Source organism: Tetrahymena thermophila (assembly GCF_000189635.1).
Source record: "Tetrahymena thermophila SB210 genomic scaffold scf_8254362, whole genome shotgun sequence".
Lineage (NCBI taxonomy): Eukaryota > Ciliophora > Oligohymenophorea > Hymenostomatida > Tetrahymenidae > Tetrahymena > Tetrahymena thermophila.
In genome coordinates, this window is record NW_002476146.1 from 227,429 (window position 1) to 251,609 (window position 24,181).

The window sequence follows — 24,181 nt, forward strand, 5'->3', positions numbered from 1 at the left end:
ATTTATTTACAATTTAATGCAGAAAACTGTGCTAGTTAAAATAAGTATTGGATTAACATTTTTAAAAGTAATAAAGCTATAGAATATGTTGAATTTCTTAAAGATGGTATAACAATAGCCAAAAATTTAAAATATAACTAGCTAAAAAGTCTTAAAAAAAAGAGAGGTAATGCATATAATTAATATTTTTGAATGTTATATTATTTAGATGTATAAAACCATTTTAATTGAAAAATTAAAAGATATTTTTAGGAAAAGAAAAATAGGGAAATGAAATAAAAATATGGATTTAAATAATAAATAAGTAAAAATAAATTTTTAATTTAAGACTTCAAATCATAAAGATTGTTCGGTAAGCTAATTGTGGTTAAAGAATTATTCATTTATTATTATTATTTGATTTAGAAAAGAGAAGGGGAGAAGATAAATTGTTTGATTATCTTTGGTTACCTGTAATCTCTATGAAATTTTCGACATCAGTCTTAATGTATTATAATTGATAAAACTGATAAAATCAATCTAATAATTTCCTAATTAGCATATCTTAATCAAAAAAACTAAATTTAATGGGTTTTACTCTTTAAGTTTCTTTTTTTTTAAGGTTCATTAGTTTACTTCACTGTTCTCTCTTTAAGTTTTTTACTCAGGCTTAAGTCACCAACTCATGATTTATTTTCGAGCACAAATTATTACATACATTATCATAATTATTACCATAGATTCTATATCACTCATTATCTAGGTGAAGATTTAAATTTTTATTAGAAAAGAAAAATAATAAGTTTTGGGGCAAGTAGAAGAATCTAAAAAAAAAGTAATTAAAAAAAGAGAGGAAGATGCATATAATTTATATTCTAGTTTTGATTATTTAAAGGTATGAAGTAAAGCCTATAAGTTTAATACCTTGAAAGAAGAATTTAGTTTTTATTTTTAATCATTTAAACAATGTAGTAGTAATAATTATTTTGATTCTTCCTTTTTTTTTCATGGCTTTATTTATTGGTGTTGAAAAAAAAAAAGAGTTGAAAACCAATTGAGTTTTGATGGATTTTATTTTTAGGAGAGTAAATAACTTTTAATAGATAAAGCAGATAAATAATTTCTTATTTATATTTGGATCAAGAAAGAAATGATACAGTAAATTTCTTAAACAATATTTTAATTTAGAAACTAAAGAAAGAAAATTTTCTTATTATTTAAAAATTTGCAAGAAATTAGCATCAAAATTAAAACTTCATCTGAGTTTTCTTTTGCTGCTTTAATCAACTTCATAAAATTTATTAAAAAAAGAGAGTAAAAATCTTAATTTAACTTTTGGTAATATAATTATTATCTTAACATGCTTCACAAAATTTAAAAAGTAACTCCGTTTTTTCAATATTTAATATATCATCAAAAAATAAATAAATTTTAACATATTTTCTCTTCATCTGAATGAATAAAATAAAGATTTAATTTCAAAAAAGCTCTATTTTTAAAATATTTTAATAATTTTATTCTTATTTTACTTAATCGTGACTAAAAATTTAATACCCATCTCAGCACGATTTGTTGAAATTTTATCTCATATATTTAAATAGGTTAAATTTTTATAAGTAAATTATAAAACTATTCTATTTTACCTGAATTAAATAGGTTAAAAAAGACTCAAATATTTGTTTTATGAACACTTTCTTTTATTACTTTTTGATTTGTAAATAGAATTTAAGTAATAGTTTTAATAAATATTGCTTGAATTTGTTGCCAATATTTATAACATTTATGTTTTCTTATTGATAAAACGCGATTTAATTTTCTTAAGTGAATCGATTTGGTGAAATTTATAGTTTTATTTGCTATGGTTTTGGAATGATACAAAACAGTTCTATTTTTATTTGCATCTCTTTGTTTTTATTGAAATTCATTTTATAAAAGTTAATAAATAAATAATTTGACATGTCCTTGTAAATTTTTAAATATTTATTTGAATTCTTTAATTTTCCTCTCCAAATATCCAATCATGAAATAAACCTTATACAATAAATATATTAAGTATTCCTAAATAAAAGCTAACCAATAATTATTAAAATCACTAAAAACTATAAGAAATATTTCTATTCTTAGTATAAGATGATAATTCCTCAAACTACTTCCGCATTTATAAAAAAATCAATAATAATTTATACATAATAAAACTTGATGTTAAATCCTATTAACAAATCCAAAATAAATTTTAAAAAGTTAACTTTTAAGAGATATACACTAGTTCTAATAAAATGTAGTCAATATTGTAAATTTCTACAGGTAATAATTGAACAATTTTAGCAAAATAATACAAAAAAAAGATTAACAAAAAATAGTATAAAAAGTATGTAGCATGTTTAATCTATTTTAATTTTATAATACTATAAAATTGTATGTATTTTAAGGTAACAAATTTTAGTTAAGACTATTCATATTTCTTAGTAAAGATTTATATATCTATCTATATGTAAATCTTATCTATAGATAGATTTATTATTAATAAATTAGATAATAATTTAGTTATCCAGCAGAGCTTGTTTGAGAATGTGTATGTTTATGTGTATGTATGAGTATGTATGTGGGTGTGAGTTTTATTTTTAATATTAAAAAAGATTATGAATATAAGTGAATGAATGAATGATTAATTGCTATTGAGCAAGATATTAAGATTTCGATTATTTAAAAATTTGTTTGGGAAGAATTAATAATCAATCAAATTTCGAAAAAAAAATAATAAATACGCAATTTTTAAAAAATAAGGAAGAAAAAAAATATTGTTTATTCCTCTTGTAGATATTATTTTCTTATCAAATCATAATAACAAAATATAATTTGCGCAAAATTACTAATTAACCTCACTGATTGAAGAAGCTCTAGAGAAGACAGAAACAAAAAAAGGCATCAATATCTGAAATCTAATACCTAAATTCTATCCAGCTATGAGCAACTTGAATAACTAGTACAGTGGAACCAATAACGCAAACTCCTATAACTACAATGTCTAAAATAAATTAGAGTCTTATAATAATATAGATAGCTTGATTGACTAAACTCCAAAGAAGATATATAACTAATTCTCCTTAGGAATCAACTCAAGCCACCTCGTCAACAACGATAAAGAAAACAGCTTTATTAAAGCCAACCACGATAACTAGTAAATTTCTATTTTTAAATTAGTTAACTCAGTTGTTAATGCAGCAAGCAATAAAACTTTTTAAGAAAGAGATCATATTTTTTATTATACTTCTCCTTTCAATTTAAAAATAACACCCCCTCTTTGTTTTAATTAACAATTTAGGCTATATAATATACAAAGGCCTTTATTGTTTTATTAAAATTTAAAAAATGTGTGTTAATAAAGTTTAATTTTTAATTATAATTAGTAACGATATGAACTACATGGACCATTACTAAAACAACTACCAGATTCCTAGTAATTATGGATATAACAATAACCACCATAATAGCATTAATCCTCAAAATTCGCATCTTGGTTAGCATTAAATGGATCACTATAATAATTATCAATATACTAGCTATGGATTCTACTATCCTCAGCAACCATACTATGGATATGACTATGTTAACGGTCACAATTATCCTCACTATCTAGATCCCTAAGGATATAACTAATCTTATAATAACTACTACTATAATAAGACCCCAAACACAGGACCAAAGATCCAATAGAATATCATCTTATAGAAGTCAGAAAACAAGTAAATAGGAGTTTTCTTGAATTTTGTTTTTGATTCTCCTTTGATTTTTAATTAAAAATGATAGTGTTTAACGTATATATATTTGGAAATGAGATAATACTGAATCGTTTTCCTTCTTAAATTTAAAAATTAACAAGCGAAATTGAAGATTTAACTAAAAAAAATGAATATAATTAAAGCATATTAATTAAGGTGGGGAGAATTGAATTTATTTGCCATCATTTATATAATTTTAGAGAATATTTAATATATTAAATACAATGATAGATAAATAGTTAGATAGATAGATCCATCAATACATACATATATAAAAAGATTTTTCAATTAGTTTTCTTGAAAATCCTACCTAATTAATCTTCAAATTATTTAAAAAACAATCTAATACATAAAAAAATTAAATAGTCATTATTTAATTTCCCAAATATCTCAAATAAAACATAATTCCTACATTAATAATAACACAAAAGCAAACATATGATCGATTAGATATATTGATATTTTAAATTAAGCAAATTAGTTAATTATTTATTTATTGCTGAATTAATTAATCAATTCACAAAATAATTAATTAATGAATGAGTTTTCCATATTTATTTTTCAAATTGTGAATATTAATTTTCAATTATTCCCACTTTACTAATTTAAATCCATTTTCAATCATTTAATTAATAATAAGACTTTGAAATTTTAAAATAATCTAATTTATTTTTTAATTGTTATAGATTGACAGGATAAGCTAATTAATAGGCTGTTGATGAGTTTGGCAACAAAAAAGATGATTTTTAAGTTAGAAATCTATTTTAATAAGTTGTTATATCTGAATTTTAACCTAACGAAAACGAATCTTAACAAATTACTTCAAACTAAGGTAAGTAGAATTTAAATTCTACTAACAGCTGCAGTAGCGTGATTTAATTATAAAAAGGAAAGAGCAGTAAGAGTAAATCAAGCATGGAATAGGAGTCTGAATAGCAATAGCCTGAAGAATCAGCTAAAAAAAGTAAAATCACTCCTTCCAAGCGTATTTCTAAAAAGAAACCAAAAAGCACCAAATAAACACCAACAAATTAATGCTCCAGCATTTAAGATAGTGAAGAAACTTTTAGCTATAAAAATTCTTTACTATAATCTTAATTTGCAAATGCCAATATAGCTTTCAATAAAGCCCTTAATTCAGAATAATCTTCTGATAATATGATTTTAGAAGAGGAAGAAAACATTACAAAATAAGAAAAAGATAGCCAAAAATTAGTCCGTCGTGATTCTTAAAACACAGTTAATAGAAAGGCTCCTCGTATTAGTAATGCTTCTTCAATGATATCAAGCACAACAACAAAAATAGTAGACGAAAACAATAACCTAAATTAACTCAACATTCATTAATAAATCAGCTAAGATCAAATTAATTACAATTATGGAACTTTTACTAAGAGCAATAAATTGCAAGCTGAAAAATAAAAAAATGAAGAAGATCATTATGATGATAATTAACTAGAAATTGATGATTCTGATGACGAGGACAGAAATAACATGAATAATAATCACTAATTGTCTCAATAAAAAAATAGAACATAACTATCAATCAGCAAATCACAACAATAATAACAAGAAGTAGACTATGATCAAACTTCTAGTAAAAGTGACTCCGAAAAATCCCCAACTGAAGCTAAACCTTGTAATTGTAGAAACAGCAAATGCCTTAAGAGGTACTGTGACTGCTTTGCAGCTGGTCTTTACTGTCAAGCTGAGTGCAAGTGTGAAGAATGCCATAATAAACCTGAATATGAAGATGAACGTCAAAAGGCTATTCAAAAAAAGAAGAAACGTATTAAAGATGCTTTTTTACCAGTAATCTAAAATAATTCACATATCAAAGGTTGTCACTGCAAAAATTCTCACTGCCAAAAAAAATATTGTGTCTGCCATTAAAACGGTGTCCTTTGTAGTAGTCTTTGCTAATGTGTTGAATGTGAGAATAAGATTGAAAGTATGAAAAAAGAATAAAGCAGCATTTAAAATTATTAAGTATAACCTCCTGCATCATATCTGCAATCACCATATAATAACAATACACTTCAAATTTCTCCTATTGCAATGCAGTAATAAATGGTAAAAGATAGCAGCCAAGTAATTAATAATAATTAATTTGCTTAGTAGCACTTACAATCACCATACAATAATAATTCACTACAAAAAGATAATATAGATGTTGAATTCCCTTCAACAATCAAAAAAGACTCAATAGGTAGTGTAAGTAAACCATATGAGGAGGATTTTAGCACCCATAAAAAACCAACTAAACGCAAAGCGTTAAAGTTTAATGAAAAGTAAAAAGCTCTATCCTCAATCTTTAACGAGATTTCTCCGGCTGATAACAAATACTTAGTTAATAAATCTTGAGGAAAGTTCTTTTCCAAACAAGTAAAAAATTATATACATATCTAGATACACGAATCTTCACTAAAGTAAACCTTAACCATCGCTACCTATCATCTATATATAATATTATAGAAGAATACTTTATATATTATTTAAAAAATTTTTTCTCTTTCATTTGCTGAAAGATTTGTGCAGAAATAGCACAAAATATCTATTAAAATAAGTAAACAAAAAACTAAATATAATTGATAGCAACAAAATTCAGTTAATCCTACTAACTAACTAATAACCATTTTATATTATTTTTTATATGGCTTAACTGAAAAAATTTACAAAATAAATATTAGCTATAAAATATAAAAAAATTGAAAAGTAAAGAATAATTTATACGAATATTTTTATTCCATAAGTTTATAGATACATACATACTTATATATCATAATTTAATAATTTATTATTATTATTATTAATCAATCATGTTCTTGCTCCTATAAAAAACAATTATTTCTTTCTCTTGACTCCCTTGATCAAAAATTTAAACAGTACTTTCTTGTTAAGTAAATTTTTACTCGAAATTTACCATCTGAATACCCATGAAAATGAGGAAAATTAAAATAATTAATCAGTAACTGTAAGATAATTATATGAAGTGACAGATATAATTGAGGAGCTAACTGATTTATAACTGCAGTTTAAATATAAAAATTCGAATAATCTTAATATTATCTCTAATATATTAGCTTTTTTATTATTAAAATAATTTTTTATACATATATTGACTTTATTTTATATCTTAACTTTTGAAAATATAATCAACTTTTTTAATCTTTTATAAAATAAAAAAAAATACATACAATACTAATAATGTTTTTGTTTGATAACTAACCTAGTTTATAGATTACTAGAATAGATAAATAATAAAATTTAAATGTAATTATTTTGTCTATTGTTCGAAATTAATTAACTATAAATGATATTGTATATCAATTTATTAACTTTATGCATTTAAATGCTGACTAAATTTTACATCAAATATAATACAGCTCTAAAAAAAAGGGGAATTTAATTATAAATGCTTTTGTATTCTTCTTGCTTTAAATGCGTTTGAGGTTTAAAAGTTAATTTAAAAACTCTAGGTATATTTCCTTTTTAATTTATCGAATAAATAATCTGCTAGTGCCTAATTCATAAATTAATTAATAAAAAAAATAACTATAACTTTAACTAAAAAAAAGAAACAAAAGTAGAATTAAAAATAAATAGCATAAAAAACATTTAAATTAGAAAAAACAATACAAGATAAAATAATATTTAAAATTATTAAATGATACCTAAAGCTAATTAACCAAATCCTTTAGATGTATCAATAGCTTAATCTGAGCTTTCAGAAATAGAGAGAACGAAATACTAAAAGGCTGATTGGAAAGAAGCATAAAGATAAGTAAAAAAATATCAAATATTAGATAAGTCTTCAGGTGAGCCAAAACCTTTTGAACTATCTTGTGATCTTGAAAATCTAAAGAAATATGGCATAGGAATTTTCTTTTATTTTGATCTATTAAAAAAAGTAGCAATCTTTTTTTGGATTGCAACATTAATCTGTGCTCCAACTTATTATTCAAATTATACTGGAGGAGGAGTTACTAACACAAGTGGTCTTTTTAGCTTAAGCAAACTTTCTTTGGCAAATTAACCTTAACTACAACTCACTATCCCCAGTAGTACAGCGACCTAATCAGAAAAATAGCAAGTATAACAGTAGAATGACTAAAGTATTAATGACTTTGTAAGCTCTCAGGTATGATTATAATTTGAACTTCTACTTTTTATATATTTTCTTTAATTTTCATCAATTTCTGTTGCTTTTTCGCGTTTTTGTTTATTTATTATTTTTTAAAGTCTACTAGAAAGTATTATGTATGGATCCCAGATATTGTGTACAGCTCTATCTTCTTTCTTTTTATTCTTTACTATAAAAGATTTACAACTAATTAAATAAATGCTCAGAAGAAAATGATCTTACCTAGCTAGTACTGCGTAGAAATAAAAGGTCTACCAAGAAATACAATAGATTAAAATGAGCTTAAAGTTTTCATTCAAAAAGCAATGAAAAAGTACTCTACATTTGGCGATCAATTGACAGTTATGGAAATATCATTTAGTAAAGACTTTAAAGATACTCTCTACTTACATAGAAAGGAATCAGAACTGATTGAATAAATATCTATTGAAAAGAAAAAGTGTGAAATACTCAATAAAGATTATAATTTTGTTCTTAAAGAAAAAGAATACAAACTCAAAGTTCTCTAAGAAAAAATAGATGTGATTGTAACAAAGAAATTAGGAGGTAATGCAGAGTATAAATTTTATGAAACTCTTTCTGCATTTGTAGTCTTTAATACCTTTGATTAAAAGAAATAGTTCACTGAAGTTTACAATAGATATAATCACCCTCATTGGATTTACAGATTTATTCTATGCTGCTTAAGACCACGCATGCCTTAAGACCTAAAATTTAGAGGATTGTACTCACTTTAAATAGAACCTATTGTTGATGAACCATCTAATATCAAATGGGAAAACTTGGATGTTAAATCAGGTAAAATAACTTTTTATTTTAAAATTTGATTATTATTTCCTTTTTCGTTTATTTACTAATTTAAAAATTTTTGAATTCTCCAAAAATAAAATTTATCAGTTGTTTGTGATATATGAAATACTTAATCATGAATTATAAGAGCTCATTTTAAAATTTATGTGATTTTTTGAAAGATTTATAAATATTTATAATTTTATAAAATAGGCAATAGATTTTTAAGAGCTGTTGCAGTTTTCTTGATTATTGTCTGCGTAATGTTAATGACTCTATCAACCCTTGTAGTAGCAAATGTTTTACAACCAAAGTAGTAAACATCTTCATGCCCCTCTAATAAATATACTTATGAGTAAGCAAAATAAATTGATACCAGCTAATCACAATACTGTTATTGCACAACAGTTGACATTTAAGAAATGTTATCTAACAGTCAAATTGAAAATTATTGTTGGAATACATATCTTGCTTATGTAGAAGTTTAAGCACTTACAATAGCAACTAGTTCTGCTATTGTTGTAGTAAATGCAATTTTAGTTGGTATCATTAAAAAGCTTTCGAATTTTTTGAGATTTCCTAATGTAACTACTGAAACAACAACATCAACCATCATTCTTTTCATTTGTGTATTCATCAACACTGCTATACTTACACTATTAGTAAAATTTTATTGGCTTCTAAAATGTAATCTCATATTTTATTTTTAAAATCTAATTAATAGCTTCAATCAGACATTTTTGGATTTGTTACGGCTGTTTACTTTACAAGTCCTATTCCACCTTTAAAAAATCTGCAAAGCTAAAAATCTTAAACCTTCTCTGCTGACTTTGATAGAGATTGGTATGTTAAAGTAGGTTAGAAAATGATTTTGACTATGATTTTCTCCACACTATTTCCTCACGTAATATAACTGATTATAATTCCAATTAAAAAATGCTGTAGACAGAGATCAGCAAAAAAAAAAATAATACAAGTAGAAATGAACAAGCTGTTAGTAGGAGATGAATTTAATTTGATTGCCCGTTACACATCTTTCATGAACGTTGTGTTTGTCAGTTTGTTCTATTCTTCTGGCTAACCACTGCTATTACCTTGTGCAGCAGTGTCTTTGACCAGCTAATATTGGGTATTTAAGTATATGCTCTTAAGATGGCACAAAAAACCTCCAGCCTATGATTAATTATTGAATAACTCTATGCTAAAATTGATACCTTGGTCCTTACTATTTCACCTTAGTATTGGCATATATATGTATGGTTCACCATTGATATTTCCTAGAAGTTCTTCTTAAATTTCGTCTTCTATTTCAAATACTTTGAATTCAGCTGGTGTCTATGAAGTTGTCATCACAAGTAATCAAAATTCCCCTGTAGTTGATAGAACATATTCATCACTTTATTTATTTTTTTTACTTGCCTTGATTTTAGCTTTCTACATTGCAGATGTAGCTATTCTTAAAATCATTTCCACTGTTTTGTCAAAAATTTTACCTTGTTTCTTTAGAAACTCTTAATCTTTAAAAGTTGCTGCAATAGAATCCTCAGATCCTCTTCAAAACGCCTATATGAGCTAATATAAGTAAATGGGTTAACTTGCATCATATGATATCAAAATGAATGAGAATTATTATGCCTTGATAACAGCAATCGATCATGGAAGTCAAAGTAACACTCCTCGCTCTGTAGGTTCTCCATCTCTTTCAAAAGGATTAGGTTTTGGAGATACTCTTAAAATGGATACAAGAAAATCTAAATTTGTGAATAATAATTTTAATGTAAATACCTAAGCTATAGAATAAAGTAATAATAATTTGTAATAAAATTAATAAATTTAGTCACTTGACAATTCACCACAAATGGGAACCTATGCTAACAATAACGAATGACTTTTCATCATTTTTTCTGATAAAACTCACATAACTTTAATTATTTGTTTTTGTAAAGAATTTCTTTTGTGTATAAATAACATCTTAATTACTTACTAAATTTACTTTTCTATTATATTTTGCATCATCAAAAATTTGAAAAATTAAATTATTTTTATTTAAAAGTAAATAAATCATAATTATCATCTAGTTTCGTTTCAAAAATAATGTTTAATTTACCAACATTAAAAAAAACAAATTCTAAGTTTAAATATGAATTTAAAAAATTTTAAAACATTTATTTCATCATAATTCATCAAAATTTTAAAAACGACTATTTTAGAATAATATTGATAAACATACAAAGATTTAATATTTACTATAATAATTTCTTAAAAATAATCATTTTATATAATAGTTTTTATTGCAGTTAGATCTAAATATTTAAAATTTGATAATCTTTTAAAATTGATTAATTACATAAAAGTAAAATGATTAAGTGTTATAAAATTACATTTTAAATATAATGTTAAACTCATAGTTCTTTAAGTAAATATGAATGCATTTACTACAGTTATAATGGAATTTTAATTATATTAAAATTTACATTTATTGCTATATTTTTTAAATTATAATTTTTATTTATTTATTTAATAACTTATTAATTAGAGTATTATCCATCTTGAAAAAATAAATTTACTATTTAAAGCTTTGTTATATTATCTATTGAATTATAAATTGAAACAATAGCCATTTCTTTATATTACATAAATTCAATGCTTTTTCTTTTCCTATTCTTAAATTTTTAATCTTTATATAATTCTTAAAACATCAGAATCATCTTAATCTGAATCTATGTCTTCTTCTTCCTATGAGTTGAATTTCTAATTATAATTTATTAGGCTATTTTTTTCAAACTATTTTTAATTCACTTTGTAAGTTGGAGTTATGTTTCCTGGTTTTAGTTTTATCTCTTATTTTAAATTTAATTTGCTATTTGGGCTTTTATTAGATCCTTTAAATACATTTTTCTTATATAAATTAGAAGATATAATTTTATTTTCTTTAATCTGATTTTAAAAATTATAATTTTAACTATAATTATTATCTTCTTCTTAGGATTAAATATTAGAAATATCATCTTCTTCTAAATCAGGAATGCTTCCACTCTTCTGCTATTTTTAATAATCAAAATCTTGTTCTGCTTAATAGCTCTCCTCAAAAATTTAGTTCTCAAGAGTATTTTGTTCAAATGATTTTTAATTAAATTATTTGCTTAGATTATTATTCGAAGAGTAGAATTACTTTTTCCTCTCTTAAATCTGTTAAGGTTAAAATTAAACTTAATTTTTACTATTCTCTTTAGTAAGAAATGAGCACTTTTTTTCTCTTACTGTTTCACTTGAAGTGTCTTACAATATATTAAGGTATGTTTGTTAAAGATTTTGGATTTTATTTAAAACTTTCTCACTTTTATCACTTTCTATTAACTCTTTTTATCTTAGCTCTTTCTGATACTATATGGAACTTTTAAATTCTGTTTTTTTCTAATTAAATTGTTGTTTTTAAATATTTTATATTTTAATATCATTATTTTAATTTTAAACATTTGTAACTTAAATTTGATTTATTTTATCTTATTCTTCTTCTTATTTAAATTATAAATCCTATTATTATTCAGTAATCATTTTTGAGTGATCTTCATTTATTTTATTATTGTTGATTATTTAACTAAAATTCTTTTGATTTTCTATATTATCAAATTCATTATTTAAAAAATTACTATTTTCATCGATTTATATATCATTAAATAAAATAGCAGGATGATTCTATTCCTCAAACTATATTTTTTTCCTCAAAGGATCATAAGAATCAATTACTTATCTATTATGCTCAATGAAATTTTAATCTATTAATTAACTTTTATCTTTTTATTCTTAAGGTTTTAAATGATAATCTTCTTCAACTATCATACCTCTATCTAATTAATTTTAATTATCTTTATTATCTCTTTATTACTCAATTTATTCTTCACCTTTATTCCCTTCATCAATCATTTAAGCTTTATTAACTGATTTTTAACCTGATTTTATATTTTCAATATTTTCTTAAAGCTCTTATGGAGTCTTACTTTAAAATATTATTTTTTTCAATTCTTCTTTTTGTTCTTTATTTAACACCTTATCTTCTTCTTAGTCTATTATTTGCAAGATGTTATTTTGAACATTCTGTAGTATTTAGCCTTTTGCGATTTATTCAATTTAATTGAAAAAAGACTGTTGTTAATCCCAGCCTCTTAAATCTATTGATTGAATTGTCCCAGATAGAAAATTAAATATACTAATTTATTCTATATTAATTTTATCAGTAACATACATATAAGAAGCAGCAAAAAGATAATTTAAGAAATCTTCTTTTTTGTATGTTTCGAATATATCAAACTTAAAGAAAATTAAATGATTTTAATTTGCTATTAAATCAATGAGACCTTAAATATTCTTAGTCTTGTAAATCTTCTTGCATTCTATACTTTAATATTAAGATAAATAACCGTTAATAAAGTTAATCTAAATGTTTTTAAGGAGCTCGTAATCTAAAATAGCAGTCAAGTTGTTGTTGTACAGGTATTTTCTTCTATTCTCAAACAAAAATCCACATTTTGATATTTTATAAATGTTCTCAAAAATATCTTCACTTTTTTTATGTTTATTCATATACTCACTAAGTGCTATAATATAACTCTATCCAAGTCTTTCAAATTGATCTTAAAAATATTTGTTTGGTCTGTGCTTTTAAAAATTAAAAATATGTATTTTTTTTAGACACTAAATTTCTGCATTGTATGATAAAATATTGTGAAGTTCCTACATATCTTAAATATCTTACTCACTCTTATCTCTATCACCTTCATTTTTGAATCTTTCAATGACATTTCTCTAATCATCTAACTAAGCAGAGTCAAAAGTTGTAAAAAACTTGCTGTACCTCAAGAAAAGTCTAAACAAATTCTCTGGTAAATGCAATTCATATATTTAAGGTAATATGACCTAAGCAGCAACCTATTTAATTTATTAATTAATTTATTGGCTTAAATTTTTTTTTTATTAATTTTATTGTGAAATAAATTTAATAATAAAAAATTCCTCTTTTTTTTTCAATCAAAATGAATTTATATTAAGTAATAAATATAGATTATTTTGTTATGCTTTTACTTGAATTTTTATTATTAGCAACTTTATATTATAATATGAATTATTAAATAAGGTAAATTAAAATTTTACTTAATTATAGAATGAATTTTTAGCTTTGTACTTTTCTCCAATCATTCTTACTATACATCTATCAAAAAACATACCCATTTCTGAAAATAATTAATTGTCTTTAACTTATTGAGAAATTTCATGCTTTTCCATATAAAGGCTTTTAACTACCTTTTCTTGTACTATATTTTAAGTGAAAGTATTTATATCTTCAAGTTGCTTGCTATTCATTTTAGATATAACTTCTCTGATCTTAATACAATTTTATTCCTCTTCCCCATTTTATGATTCATCAAATTCTATCCATTTATAATCTTTTATTATGTGGTCTTAAAAGTCTAAAATGATATCTGCTCTATAGTATTCTCTTGGAATATCTGCAAAAAACCTGGTAACCTTAAATTTTCCTTACATTTTATCTTTTTCCTTCATTTTTTCAGGTTCTTTAACAATGCAACAAAAGTTTAGCTCCTTTATTGCCCTTGTAGCACCAACATAAAATAATCTTCTTTACTCTTCTAAAATGGTACAAGCCTAATTTTTATTTTTTTAAACGAAAGCCATAGGAAATTAATCATCATTACAACCCAAAAAGTAAACTATGTCCCACTCGAGTCCCTTGCTCCTATGAATTGTTGAAATAGTGAGTTTGTTTTACTTTTATGGAGCAGCATTAAACTCTATTAACTTAAAATCTTCAAATTTTAAAGTGATAAAAGCTTAATAAGGTATTTGGTCACTCTAAATACTCTTTTAATTGTGCTTTTCAACAACTTCTTCAAACTTTTTCAGCTAGTCATTCATTGGACCTATAATTGCAATATCTTTAAATTGAAATCCTTTATTTTTAACTAACGAAAGTATTCTTTTGATAATAGATTCATTTTATTATTTCTCAGAATCAAAAATATGTAAGTAAGGATAGTCTCCTTCTTTATCATACTTACTCTTCATTTTTTCTTCTTCTGTTTCTCCGTGTATCTCCTAAGCACTCTACATAGTTTTTTTAATCAAATTTTCATTTTTTTCTATAATTTTGTTAGCAAATTTTGTTATTAGATGTGTACTTCTATAATTTGCAGTTAATCTAAACTCTAGTAAGTCCTTTTTTTTCTTCTTCAAATCATCATTAATTCTATTTTAAATAATATCAATTTTTGTATCTCTGAAACCGTAAATATTTTAAGCATCATCACCTAATTTAAATAAGAATATATATATTTAAAATATATAATTATTTTTTGTGCTAATTATCTTTTCAATTAAATTATTAAGTCTTATTATCAACTACTAAACTAAGTAAAAAAAGATCAGCTATATCTTTAAATTTTAAATATGAAATTTCAAATAATTTAGTCCACCACATTTTTCTCAACTTATTTTATCCAAAATTTTGAAAAACCAAATTTTAAAAAATTATTTATTAGGTTTCTAAAATTTGATTCAAGAAAAGATTAGATTTTAATGCTAAGTAAAGTATCACATTAAATATATAAAATAAGAAATTATTACCTATGACAGTTAAAATGCAATTAAGTTTTTTGAATTCCATGAGTATTTCATATTGTAGTTCAGATACGTCTTAAAATTCGTCAAAGAAAAAATATTTGTATTAAAGGTATTAAAACTTATATTTCTTGATATGTGCTAACCAAATATCACAATATTCTCTTTAACTAAATAATAAAACTGATTGAGAATTCTTTTACTTAGCTTCTAGCTCGCTTCTGATAAATTTATATGCTATTTTATCAATATTTCCAATTAGGATCGATTGCTAAACTTCCTTTCCAATCATTTCATACACTTTCTAACTTATATGTTTACCAGCTTCTATATTAAAAGTACTGATAATAATTTAATTTGGTTTGACCCCATGATCTAATAAGTATTTCAGTCTTATAACTAAAGTTGTTGTCTTGCCACTACCTGTTTGATAATAAATTTTATAAAATATTTTTATGCATAATATTTACCGGCACACGCAATAATTTTTGTATCTTTCTTAATATCACTAACAATAACATCTAATTATTCTTCTGTAGGACGAATTTCTATTTATTAATCCCACTATGTTTTATAACTTATCACCCTATAATTATCCTTTCCTTTCATTTCTATAAATAAAAAATAAATTATTAACTCTATCGCTTATTCTCATTAAAATTAATAAATACCCATTTTTTAAACTTCTTATTTTTCTTCTCTTTTTTATTTATTGTTTTGTTCATTCTCAGGAAACGATGTAAATTTTAAAAATCTTGAATAGTACATATCTAAATTTTATTTCATAGTTTTCTCGAATTCCTCTCTATTAGTAGGAAATTATTTGTAAACCTAATTGATCTACTTATTAATTTCATTTTTTTTCTTTTTAGGAATCTTCATAAATTCAATGTAATCACTAAATTAGTTTTTTAATTCTTGGATTTTTTCATATTAAACAATAAAATTATCATATTATTCAGATAGTTAATATTGCTTAATTTGATTTTCATAACAATTTTTAGTTACAGGCTTTAATTTTTTTATTTTATTCAAGTTCTTCTGTTAAATATCACTTAAATCTTTGACATTTTACTCCATATGTGAAATAAATATCTTAAATAAATTTTATGCATTTTTTTCGTTTGCTTTTGTTTAGGCATCAATATTTTTTTTATTTTCTTCTAACTCTTTTAATTCATTTTCATTTTCTTATTGTTATTAATTTAGATTTTAAATATCTTCTTCTAATAATTATTGATCACTTTCTTAAGGTATATCATCTTATTTTTAAGCTTCTTTATTTATATTTTGTTTACCAAATACTAATTTTGAGTTTGTGCTTTCTTTCTGGGATTTTATTTTATTTTCTGACTATTTTTGTAGCACATTTTTTAACTAAACCTATTTGTCTTATGGTTGATCATCTTTATTTTTTTAGATGAGTCTACTTTCCTTAAATTAATCTTTTTCTTAATCACCATTTATAATATTTTCTTTTTACTTTGCCTTATCACTATTTTTACCTTGAGTAGGAACACAAAAAGATAATAAATTCTTCATTTTTTTCTTTTAATTTATTTTAGGTTGCTATTCTTCTTAAATTTAGCAATTTTTATTTTCATTTTAAGCACTTATTTATTTGTTATCTTCTATTGAATTATTTATTAAAATCTAAATATTATGGTTTAGTTTACTTTCCTTGCTTTATTGAGTTGAATTATTAGTTAAAATCTAATTATCTTTATTTATGCTGTTTTATTTACTTTATTCAATCTAATTATTATTTTTTTAAAAGCCTTTTTCATTATTTTCTTCAATTTAATTATGAATTATAATCTAATTTATATTAGTTTCACATTCCATTGTTCTATTGCATTCTTCATATTCAACAATCATTTTATTGTTATTTTAAATATCAGCTTCGCTTAAATTTTTTTAGCATAATTTACTTTAATTATTTTTTAAAGTAGAATTAAACTACCTAAAATCATTAATTTAAAGTTATCTGTTAGCCTTCCCCTCTGATTTTGATCCCTTACTACATTCACTTTTTTTACTGTTATTTGAAAAAGCATCTTAACGGCTATCAAATTAAGAAACCATAGCTACTTATTCATCATCTTGCACTTCCATTTAATTCTACTTGGATTAATCTTCTTTAGGACTAAACTGTATTGAAGAAAGTCTTTCTTATTTATAAATAGAAGCTAATTTTTGTTCTTATTCAATCGTATCATCTTCTTCAACTTTGATCTTTTTTTTAGAAGATGGTGTCATTCTAATCCATTTTGATGATTATTTCATTCTTTTTTTATTGAGAGGAGATGAACAACTATCATCTTACCCTATTTTAGCTTTAACTTTTGATTTGAATGATTTTTTTTTACTGTATTTGAAAGGACTTAATTTTTTTTTGATGTATTCCTCCCTTTTTTGTAAAATATCATAACTATTTTCGTATTCCTAAGCATCATTTTATTCAAAACTAGGATTTTATACAGAATTTAAATTGTTATCAATTTATTGCTGATAGAATCCATCATCTTCCACTTTGATATCTATTTTTAAATTCTATTAATAGATTGTATTTTCTTTATTTTCAGTCTAAATATCATCCTAAACATCTGCGTTTTTAGGTTTAAAAAAACTTTTTAATGAAGCCTAACCTTAAACTTATTTTATTTTAGTTTATTTCATTTTAGTGTACTTTAATATTTTATATAAAAAATTTGCTCCAAATATATTTAAGCACCTTTAAAAATATTCTAAAAATAATTAAAGTTAAGATATCAAAAATTGCTTTTATTTTGCTTTGCAAGATTCTTCACTAACTTAGATAATAATAAAAATTGATATAAAAAATCTTAGAAATCAAATTATTTTTTTGAGGGTTAATTATTTTAAATTATAGCTAATTAAATACTAATTAAATTGGCGCTTAAATTAAATACATTTGTTAGAATTAAAATCATTAATCGTATTAAATTAAAATTTTATAATAAAATAGATACTGTAATTACATTTCAAGTTATCTACTATTTTCGATGAAGCTAAGTAACATTTTTAGTTTAATTATTTCGTATTTCTTAAGATTGTAAAATTATTTTATTTTAATTGCAAAATGAATTCAATAAATATTTTTATAATTTTTATTTCATAAAATCAATCTACTCTTATATTTTTTTTAGTTTGATTATTCTTTTTTAGCTTTTAATATTAGTATTTGCTTCTAAAATATTAGAATAAATTTTTTTGTAAAAATTGCAATAGTTAAATTTTTATGTCAACTTTTTAATTTTTATAACTAAAAATATAAGTTATTGATAATATTAACTAAATAATATCAAAAATACTATCATTTATTGTTTTAAGTAACTACTTTTTAATAATATTTTTTTTTATAAAATAAATTATTATAACAAAAAAACAATAATCACTAATAAATAATAAAAATTAAATTTGATATTTTTAGATAAATACTTGATATATTTTTACTTAAGTGTTAAAAACTAATACATTTGTTTATATGAACTGAATATATTTGTTTTAAATGAATTCAATTGTAATTTTATTATTGGATTTGATATTTAAGATGTTTAAGAAAAAAATCATTTTTTTAGATAAAAGTAATGGTAAAAATTTAAATTAAAGCAATAAAAGTAAAAAAATTTTTTGCTAGTTCAAAGGATAAACATTATTTTTTAAATGAATTTGAGAATTAAAGACTTACTAAAAACACTTTATAAATAAATTATATGTATATTTAAAATTAAATTGAAGTAATATTATATTTAATAGTTAAAAATAAATATTTTAAAAACTATTGTTTGAAAGCTGAAAGCCTTAAATTAGATGAAGATAAGTAATGAATAAATAAGCAAATTAATTTTGTTTAATAAATAAATAAATTATATTTTTTTTGATAACACTAACTAAAAAATGTATTTTTTATTGAACTTTGTTTTAATTTTGTAATAATATCATATTTACTATAAAATATCTAATTTCAAAATATGCTATGCAGGGTGTTTATATTACTAAAGCAAATTGTTGGAGGTTATTTAATAGACTTAATTTTAAATAAATATTTTAACACTAAAGAAGTATTTTTTTTAAATTAAAATTCTAAAGTTTAAATATTTAAAAGCAAATAAAATAGGTAGTTTATAAAATTATAAATAATAAGTAGAATTTATTTAACTATTTAGTTAAATTGAGTCTACCTATTTTTTTCAGCATACATTTTTCTTTGATTCTAGTACTAATAAATATTATTTAATCAGTAATTAATAAATCTGTATAATTAATTGTTATCTTTATTTTGTTTTTATTACCAAATTAAAGTTATAAATATTGTTTAAATCAAATCTAAATAGGAAGTCTTCTTAAATATAAAAACTTAGCTTAAATGGAAGATAAATTCATTTTTTAAATTTCTGATGAGAAAAAAATAGAATAGCTTTATTAGTCTTATTGTAAATCGGTATTTTGCATTAATTTATGAAGATAAAAATCAAATAATCTTTTAATCTATTTTCATATTTTGCCATGAGTACTAAAAGATTTTAAATATGGCATAGAGCAATAAAATGAATAGATTTTTAAACTAATTTCCAAATATTTATAAATCTAGGAATAAAATCATATGAGATTTAGCGAGCTATTTATACTACTATTAGAGAAAGGATTAGTTAGGAATGGTTTTGGATTAAAATTTTACTTAGAAAACTATAACAATGCAATAGATGAAGAAATAGAGCAAGAAAAGAAAGTTTAAGAAATTACAACAGATTTAAGGCAGATGAAAAAATTATAAGAGCAAGCTAAAGAGTTAGTTCCAGGCAAATTGAATAGATTTAAATTTATGAATTTTTTGAAGAAAGTAGGAAAGCTTTATTATCATGGTTAGAAGAATCCAATTGATAGATATTTAGAATAGATATTAGTGGAAATACCTTAACATAGAAAGAAAAGTGCAAATGCAAATACAGTTTTTTATCGTGTTTTAAATTATGATGAATCTAACAAGAAGATATTTAATGAATTCACAATTGAAACTATTTTGGAATATGAGGAGGACTTAAAACGCCTATTTACTGCATATATGCCAGAAAATTATGACAAACAAAACATAGTAAAAATCATTAAGTTTTTATGAAATTGAATGAAAATGTTATTAATTAAAGATGTTGACATGGGAGGAAATAGATATGTTAAATAAAAAGGTTAGCACAATGAGCGTGCTAAAACTATTAATAGATGCTAATATAATTCCTACATTAATTACATCAGAACATTATCAAGATATATAAGTGCGTTTAGTGGTAAGTTGCATTTATTAATTAAAAATTTAAAAGATTTAAGCCAAATAAATCATAGAATTTAAAATGGAGCTTAATTTATTCAAATAAATGAAGAAATAACTTTTTTAATTTAAATAAGCCTCCTTTCAACTAGGCAGAGACTCTTTTCTATCAATAAGAGCAAATAAAAAAAATACTTGAAAAGGATTTGGGGAAAAAGCCTATAACTTCAAAAACAGATGGAGATCCATATATAAGTTTTTTTGAGTTTTAAATGATTTTTGTTAAAATGGCTTTAGAAACTACTCCTAAAGATCATATTAAGAAAGACAAAGATGTTTAAGATGCTATTTCTAAATTTATGTAAAACGTGGTCTAAATTCGTAACAAAAAGCAAGAAAATGATTGGGATATTCTTAAAAAGTCTTCTAAATTTTCTAGCACCTATATTTATCGTTTATTTTGTCCTATCCAGCTTTAAAATAAGAAAAAAGACACTCCGGCTACTCCTTAAAATACATAAGTAAATAAGGCAAACAATTTTTCTTAAAATTAAGCTCAACAAGGAAGTAAGTAGGATTTATCAAACTAGTAAGATGGATTCAATAATTAAAACCAGATGAAAAAGACAAAATTATATGAAAATGATGATGAATTTTTTGATGAACCCCTCAAACTTCTTTAAGCTATAGAAAATAACCTTAAATTTGGTGAAGGGTTGACATCTAAATTTGAGCTTGATACTATATATAAAACACTTCAATCTGAGCTGCCACAAATACCTCCTCCTTACAAAGTAAATTTTTCATTTTATATGAAATGAGATATTTAATATTATACTAAAAGCCTGAGAAATAAGTAGTTGATATTCAAAAATATGTGCCAAAGGTTATTGGAGAGTAACCTCCAAAGCCTCCAGTAGACAAAAATGCAAAGAAATAAAAAGAAGAGCCAAAGAAAAAGAAAAAGGGTGAGGAAGAAAGAGTAATAAGATGGGCTGGAATGCCACCTCCTCCTCCTAAAACAACTTATGATCATTTTAATAGTTACAATGATTAACTTGAGTTTAATAATCCATATCAAATTAACCAATAGAGTGGTGTAATGAGTCATATTGAAGCAGCACCTGTGCTTTTAGAAGAAGTAAACTCACTTTTTAAGAGTTATTTATCTTAACAAGAATCAATAAAAAAAAGATGATTTATCCATAAAATATCCCAGCAGATGCGAAAAAATTTTTAGAAGCCTCGATTCTAAATTATTCTCAATAAAATTTCTACGCCTCATTAGAAAATTTAAACACTTGTTATGAAACATGGTTGAATATAGAAGATAGAAGTGACCTAACAATATAAAATGAAATATTTTTTGATTTTTTTAAAGGTATGATTTTCTAATCAGCAGGTAGAGATGATTTAGCTCTTTCATCTTTTTTTTCTTCCAAAGTTTTATCTGATAAATTGTAAATGGATTATCTTGATAAGGCTCTACCTTATTGCGGTCTTGGAGGAATGTTATTTCGTGTTGAGGAGTATAATTTGGCTCTTAGAAGCTTTTTAAAAGTGATTTAAACTAATAAAAATTGAAAATTCTAATTTGTTTTATATACTAAATTTAGGCAAGGGAAATAAGAGAGCTATCTATAGGAGCAGATAATATGGAAACAGCGACTGTTTATAATAATTTAGGTTGCTGCATGCTTAAGTTAAACAGAAATCTAGAAGCAATAACTTACTTCGAAATTGCTTATGCAATTTTTGATTTGGAGCTTGGCTAATTTCATATCAGAACATCTACTGTAACATTATTTTAAATTAGTTCATTTAATTCTAAAAAAAATTAAATAAATGTATAGGTTTAGAGAAATTTAATTAAGTGTAAGAAACAAGGAGTTAGCTTTTTGCCAGAATTTCGCACTCCTTGGATTACTTATGAAAAAGATCCACTTAAAAAAGCGAAACCAAAAGGGAAAAATGATAAAAAGAAGTGATATTTTTTAATTAATAAAAGAAAAAAATTAAAATAATTTTAATTATAAAAATAATAAATATATATCTATCCTTTAATATCTAAATTCATAAATATTATTATTGTTATTATTTTATTTGAAAGTTTCATTTTAAGTAAGAAACAAAATAATAAAATAGTTGTTAAGAAATAAAAATGGATCTTGTTTATCTATGTCAAAACTATTTATTATAGCCATAAGATTCACTTTTTTTGCATATTCGATAAAATTGGACTTTGTAAATTGCTTAAATTTTTAACGGAATATTAGATATATACATAATGTAATCATAAAAAGCATTGTTAAGATAGTTAATTGATCAATCAATCAAATTAATAATCTGATGATACTTATTAAATTGAAGCTAATTAATTACTCACAAATAATATTTATAATAATTTATAAGAATGAATGAAGAAGAGTTTACAAATTAGCACATTATTAAAAATAATAATGAAAGCAAGTAAAATCATCCAAACTCGAGTTCTTACAAAGGAGCTCTTGATTAGCAGTAAGTGATTCAGCAAAAAGAAAATTAGATTAAAAGAACTGAAGCGCACTTAAACGATAAAAATATTGCTTTTAATTAAAAAATACAACATAATAATCATGTTGATCAGCAGGTATTTAACACAGAAGGAAATTAACCAAGATAAAAATAAGAAAGAAAATTATCATATCTAGGTAAAACTAACTATAGCGAAAAATCAAAAGAGGAGTCTCAACTTAAACCGCCAAAAAATACAAAAGGAAAGGTAGAATACGATATAGTTAAAGATTTTTTAGTTAAAACTTATACTGATTAATGCGAAGAAGATGGATAAATGGAACTGATATAAATGCCAACAAAAAGGTCAACTGTGAGGAGAAAAGGGAAGAAAACGCCAATCAAAGTACAGAATATCTATTAAGAAGCACAGCAGAAAAAATAACTTAATGATGTTTTCTAGTACACAATAGTTGACAATAAAAAAAAGAGACAAGAAATTAAGTTGAAACAAAGATTAGTTAGAGAAATAAGTATAGATACTCACTCTACGATTACAGAAGAATCAAAAGATAACTAATTAATTTTATAAGACTAAAATCTTTCCAATAAATAAAGACAAAAATCCTCGTCCTTTTACTTAGATAATAAAAATGATAAAAGCCAAACCAATTTAAATAATACCCATATTCAAACTATTCAGGAAGAACCAGATGTTATTGTCATAGAAGATTCTTATCCTTTGGAGTGGGATCCTGGATTTAATAAGAAGGCTCGTAAAAAATTAGATTTAATTAATCAAACAAGATCAAATAATACTCTGCCTATATTAGATTTAAGCAACACTAAAAATGTAGAAAAATATAGACATATCTTAAATAGTAAATAAGGATGGCAACCCTTACTTAATACTCCTTTCTTACCTATAAGTCCTTAAAATTAACTTAAGAAGGCAGATCTTTTTAAGAATTTATTAAAGGAGTAGAAAAACAAATTTCACAAATCTAGAACTCCTGTAAAATCTCGTGTTAGAGAGAGATAGAATAACTTGTAAAATAAATGGGGAGAATATTACTT

General features: G+C 23.2%; 6 protein-coding genes across 6 annotated transcripts; 3 read left to right on the plus strand and 3 right to left on the minus strand. All coding sequences in view use genetic code 6, as the record gives it.

The window, feature by feature from the left end:
* Positions 1 to 270: 270 nt before the first annotated feature.
* On the plus strand, positions 271 to 500 carry TTHERM_000723589 (hypothetical protein; the record flags this gene model as incomplete). The annotated part of the gene is made up of 2 exons (XM_012800339.1): positions 271 to 352; positions 406 to 500. 2 exons carry the CDS (start codon positions 271 to 273, stop codon positions 498 to 500), a joined length of 177 nt encoding a protein of 58 aa, XP_012655793.1.
* Positions 501 to 2,942: 2,442 nt separating this feature from the next.
* TTHERM_00723590 (tesmin TSO1-like CXC domain protein) lies at positions 2,943 to 6,122 on the plus strand (the record flags this gene model as incomplete). The annotated part of the gene is made up of 3 exons (XM_001031837.1): positions 2,943 to 3,157; positions 3,387 to 3,722; positions 4,445 to 6,122. 3 exons carry the CDS (start codon positions 2,943 to 2,945, stop codon positions 6,120 to 6,122), a joined length of 2,229 nt encoding a protein of 742 aa, XP_001031837.1.
* Positions 6,123 to 7,129: 1,007 nt separating this feature from the next.
* On the minus strand, positions 7,130 to 7,696 carry TTHERM_000723608 (transmembrane protein, putative; the record flags this gene model as incomplete). The annotated part of the gene is made up of 1 exon (XM_012800340.1): positions 7,130 to 7,696. One exon carries the CDS (start codon positions 7,694 to 7,696, stop codon positions 7,130 to 7,132), a length of 567 nt encoding a protein of 188 aa, XP_012655794.1.
* A 974-nt stretch (positions 7,697 to 8,670) lies between these two features.
* Positions 8,671 to 9,156, minus strand: TTHERM_000723609 (transmembrane protein, putative; the record flags this gene model as incomplete). Its single annotated transcript, XM_012800341.1, has 1 exon — positions 8,671 to 9,156. The coding sequence occupies one exon, from the start codon at positions 9,154 to 9,156 to the stop codon at positions 8,671 to 8,673; it is 486 nt and encodes a 161-aa protein (XP_012655795.1).
* Positions 9,157 to 11,331: 2,175 nt separating this feature from the next.
* On the minus strand, positions 11,332 to 18,144 carry TTHERM_00723610 (UvrD/REP family helicase; the record flags this gene model as incomplete). Its single annotated transcript, XM_001031839.2, has 5 exons — positions 15,996 to 18,144; positions 15,795 to 15,935; positions 15,331 to 15,747; positions 13,840 to 15,014; positions 11,332 to 13,617 (listed from the first exon to the last, which is right to left on the minus strand). The coding sequence occupies exons 1-5, from the start codon at positions 18,001 to 18,003 to the stop codon at positions 11,332 to 11,334; spliced, it is 6,027 nt and encodes a 2,008-aa protein (XP_001031839.2). The 5' UTR covers positions 18,004 to 18,144.
* Positions 18,145 to 19,599: 1,455 nt separating this feature from the next.
* On the plus strand, positions 19,600 to 22,874 carry TTHERM_00723620 (tetratricopeptide repeat protein). The gene is made up of 8 exons (XM_001031840.2): positions 19,600 to 19,789; positions 19,940 to 20,440; positions 20,493 to 20,630; positions 20,749 to 21,405; positions 21,456 to 21,752; positions 21,806 to 22,171; positions 22,228 to 22,407; positions 22,465 to 22,874. The coding sequence occupies exons 1-8, from the start codon at positions 19,715 to 19,717 to the stop codon at positions 22,597 to 22,599; spliced, it is 2,349 nt and encodes a 782-aa protein (XP_001031840.2). The 5' UTR covers positions 19,600 to 19,714; the 3' UTR covers positions 22,600 to 22,874.
* The last annotated feature ends 1,307 nt before the right edge of the window (positions 22,875 to 24,181 follow it).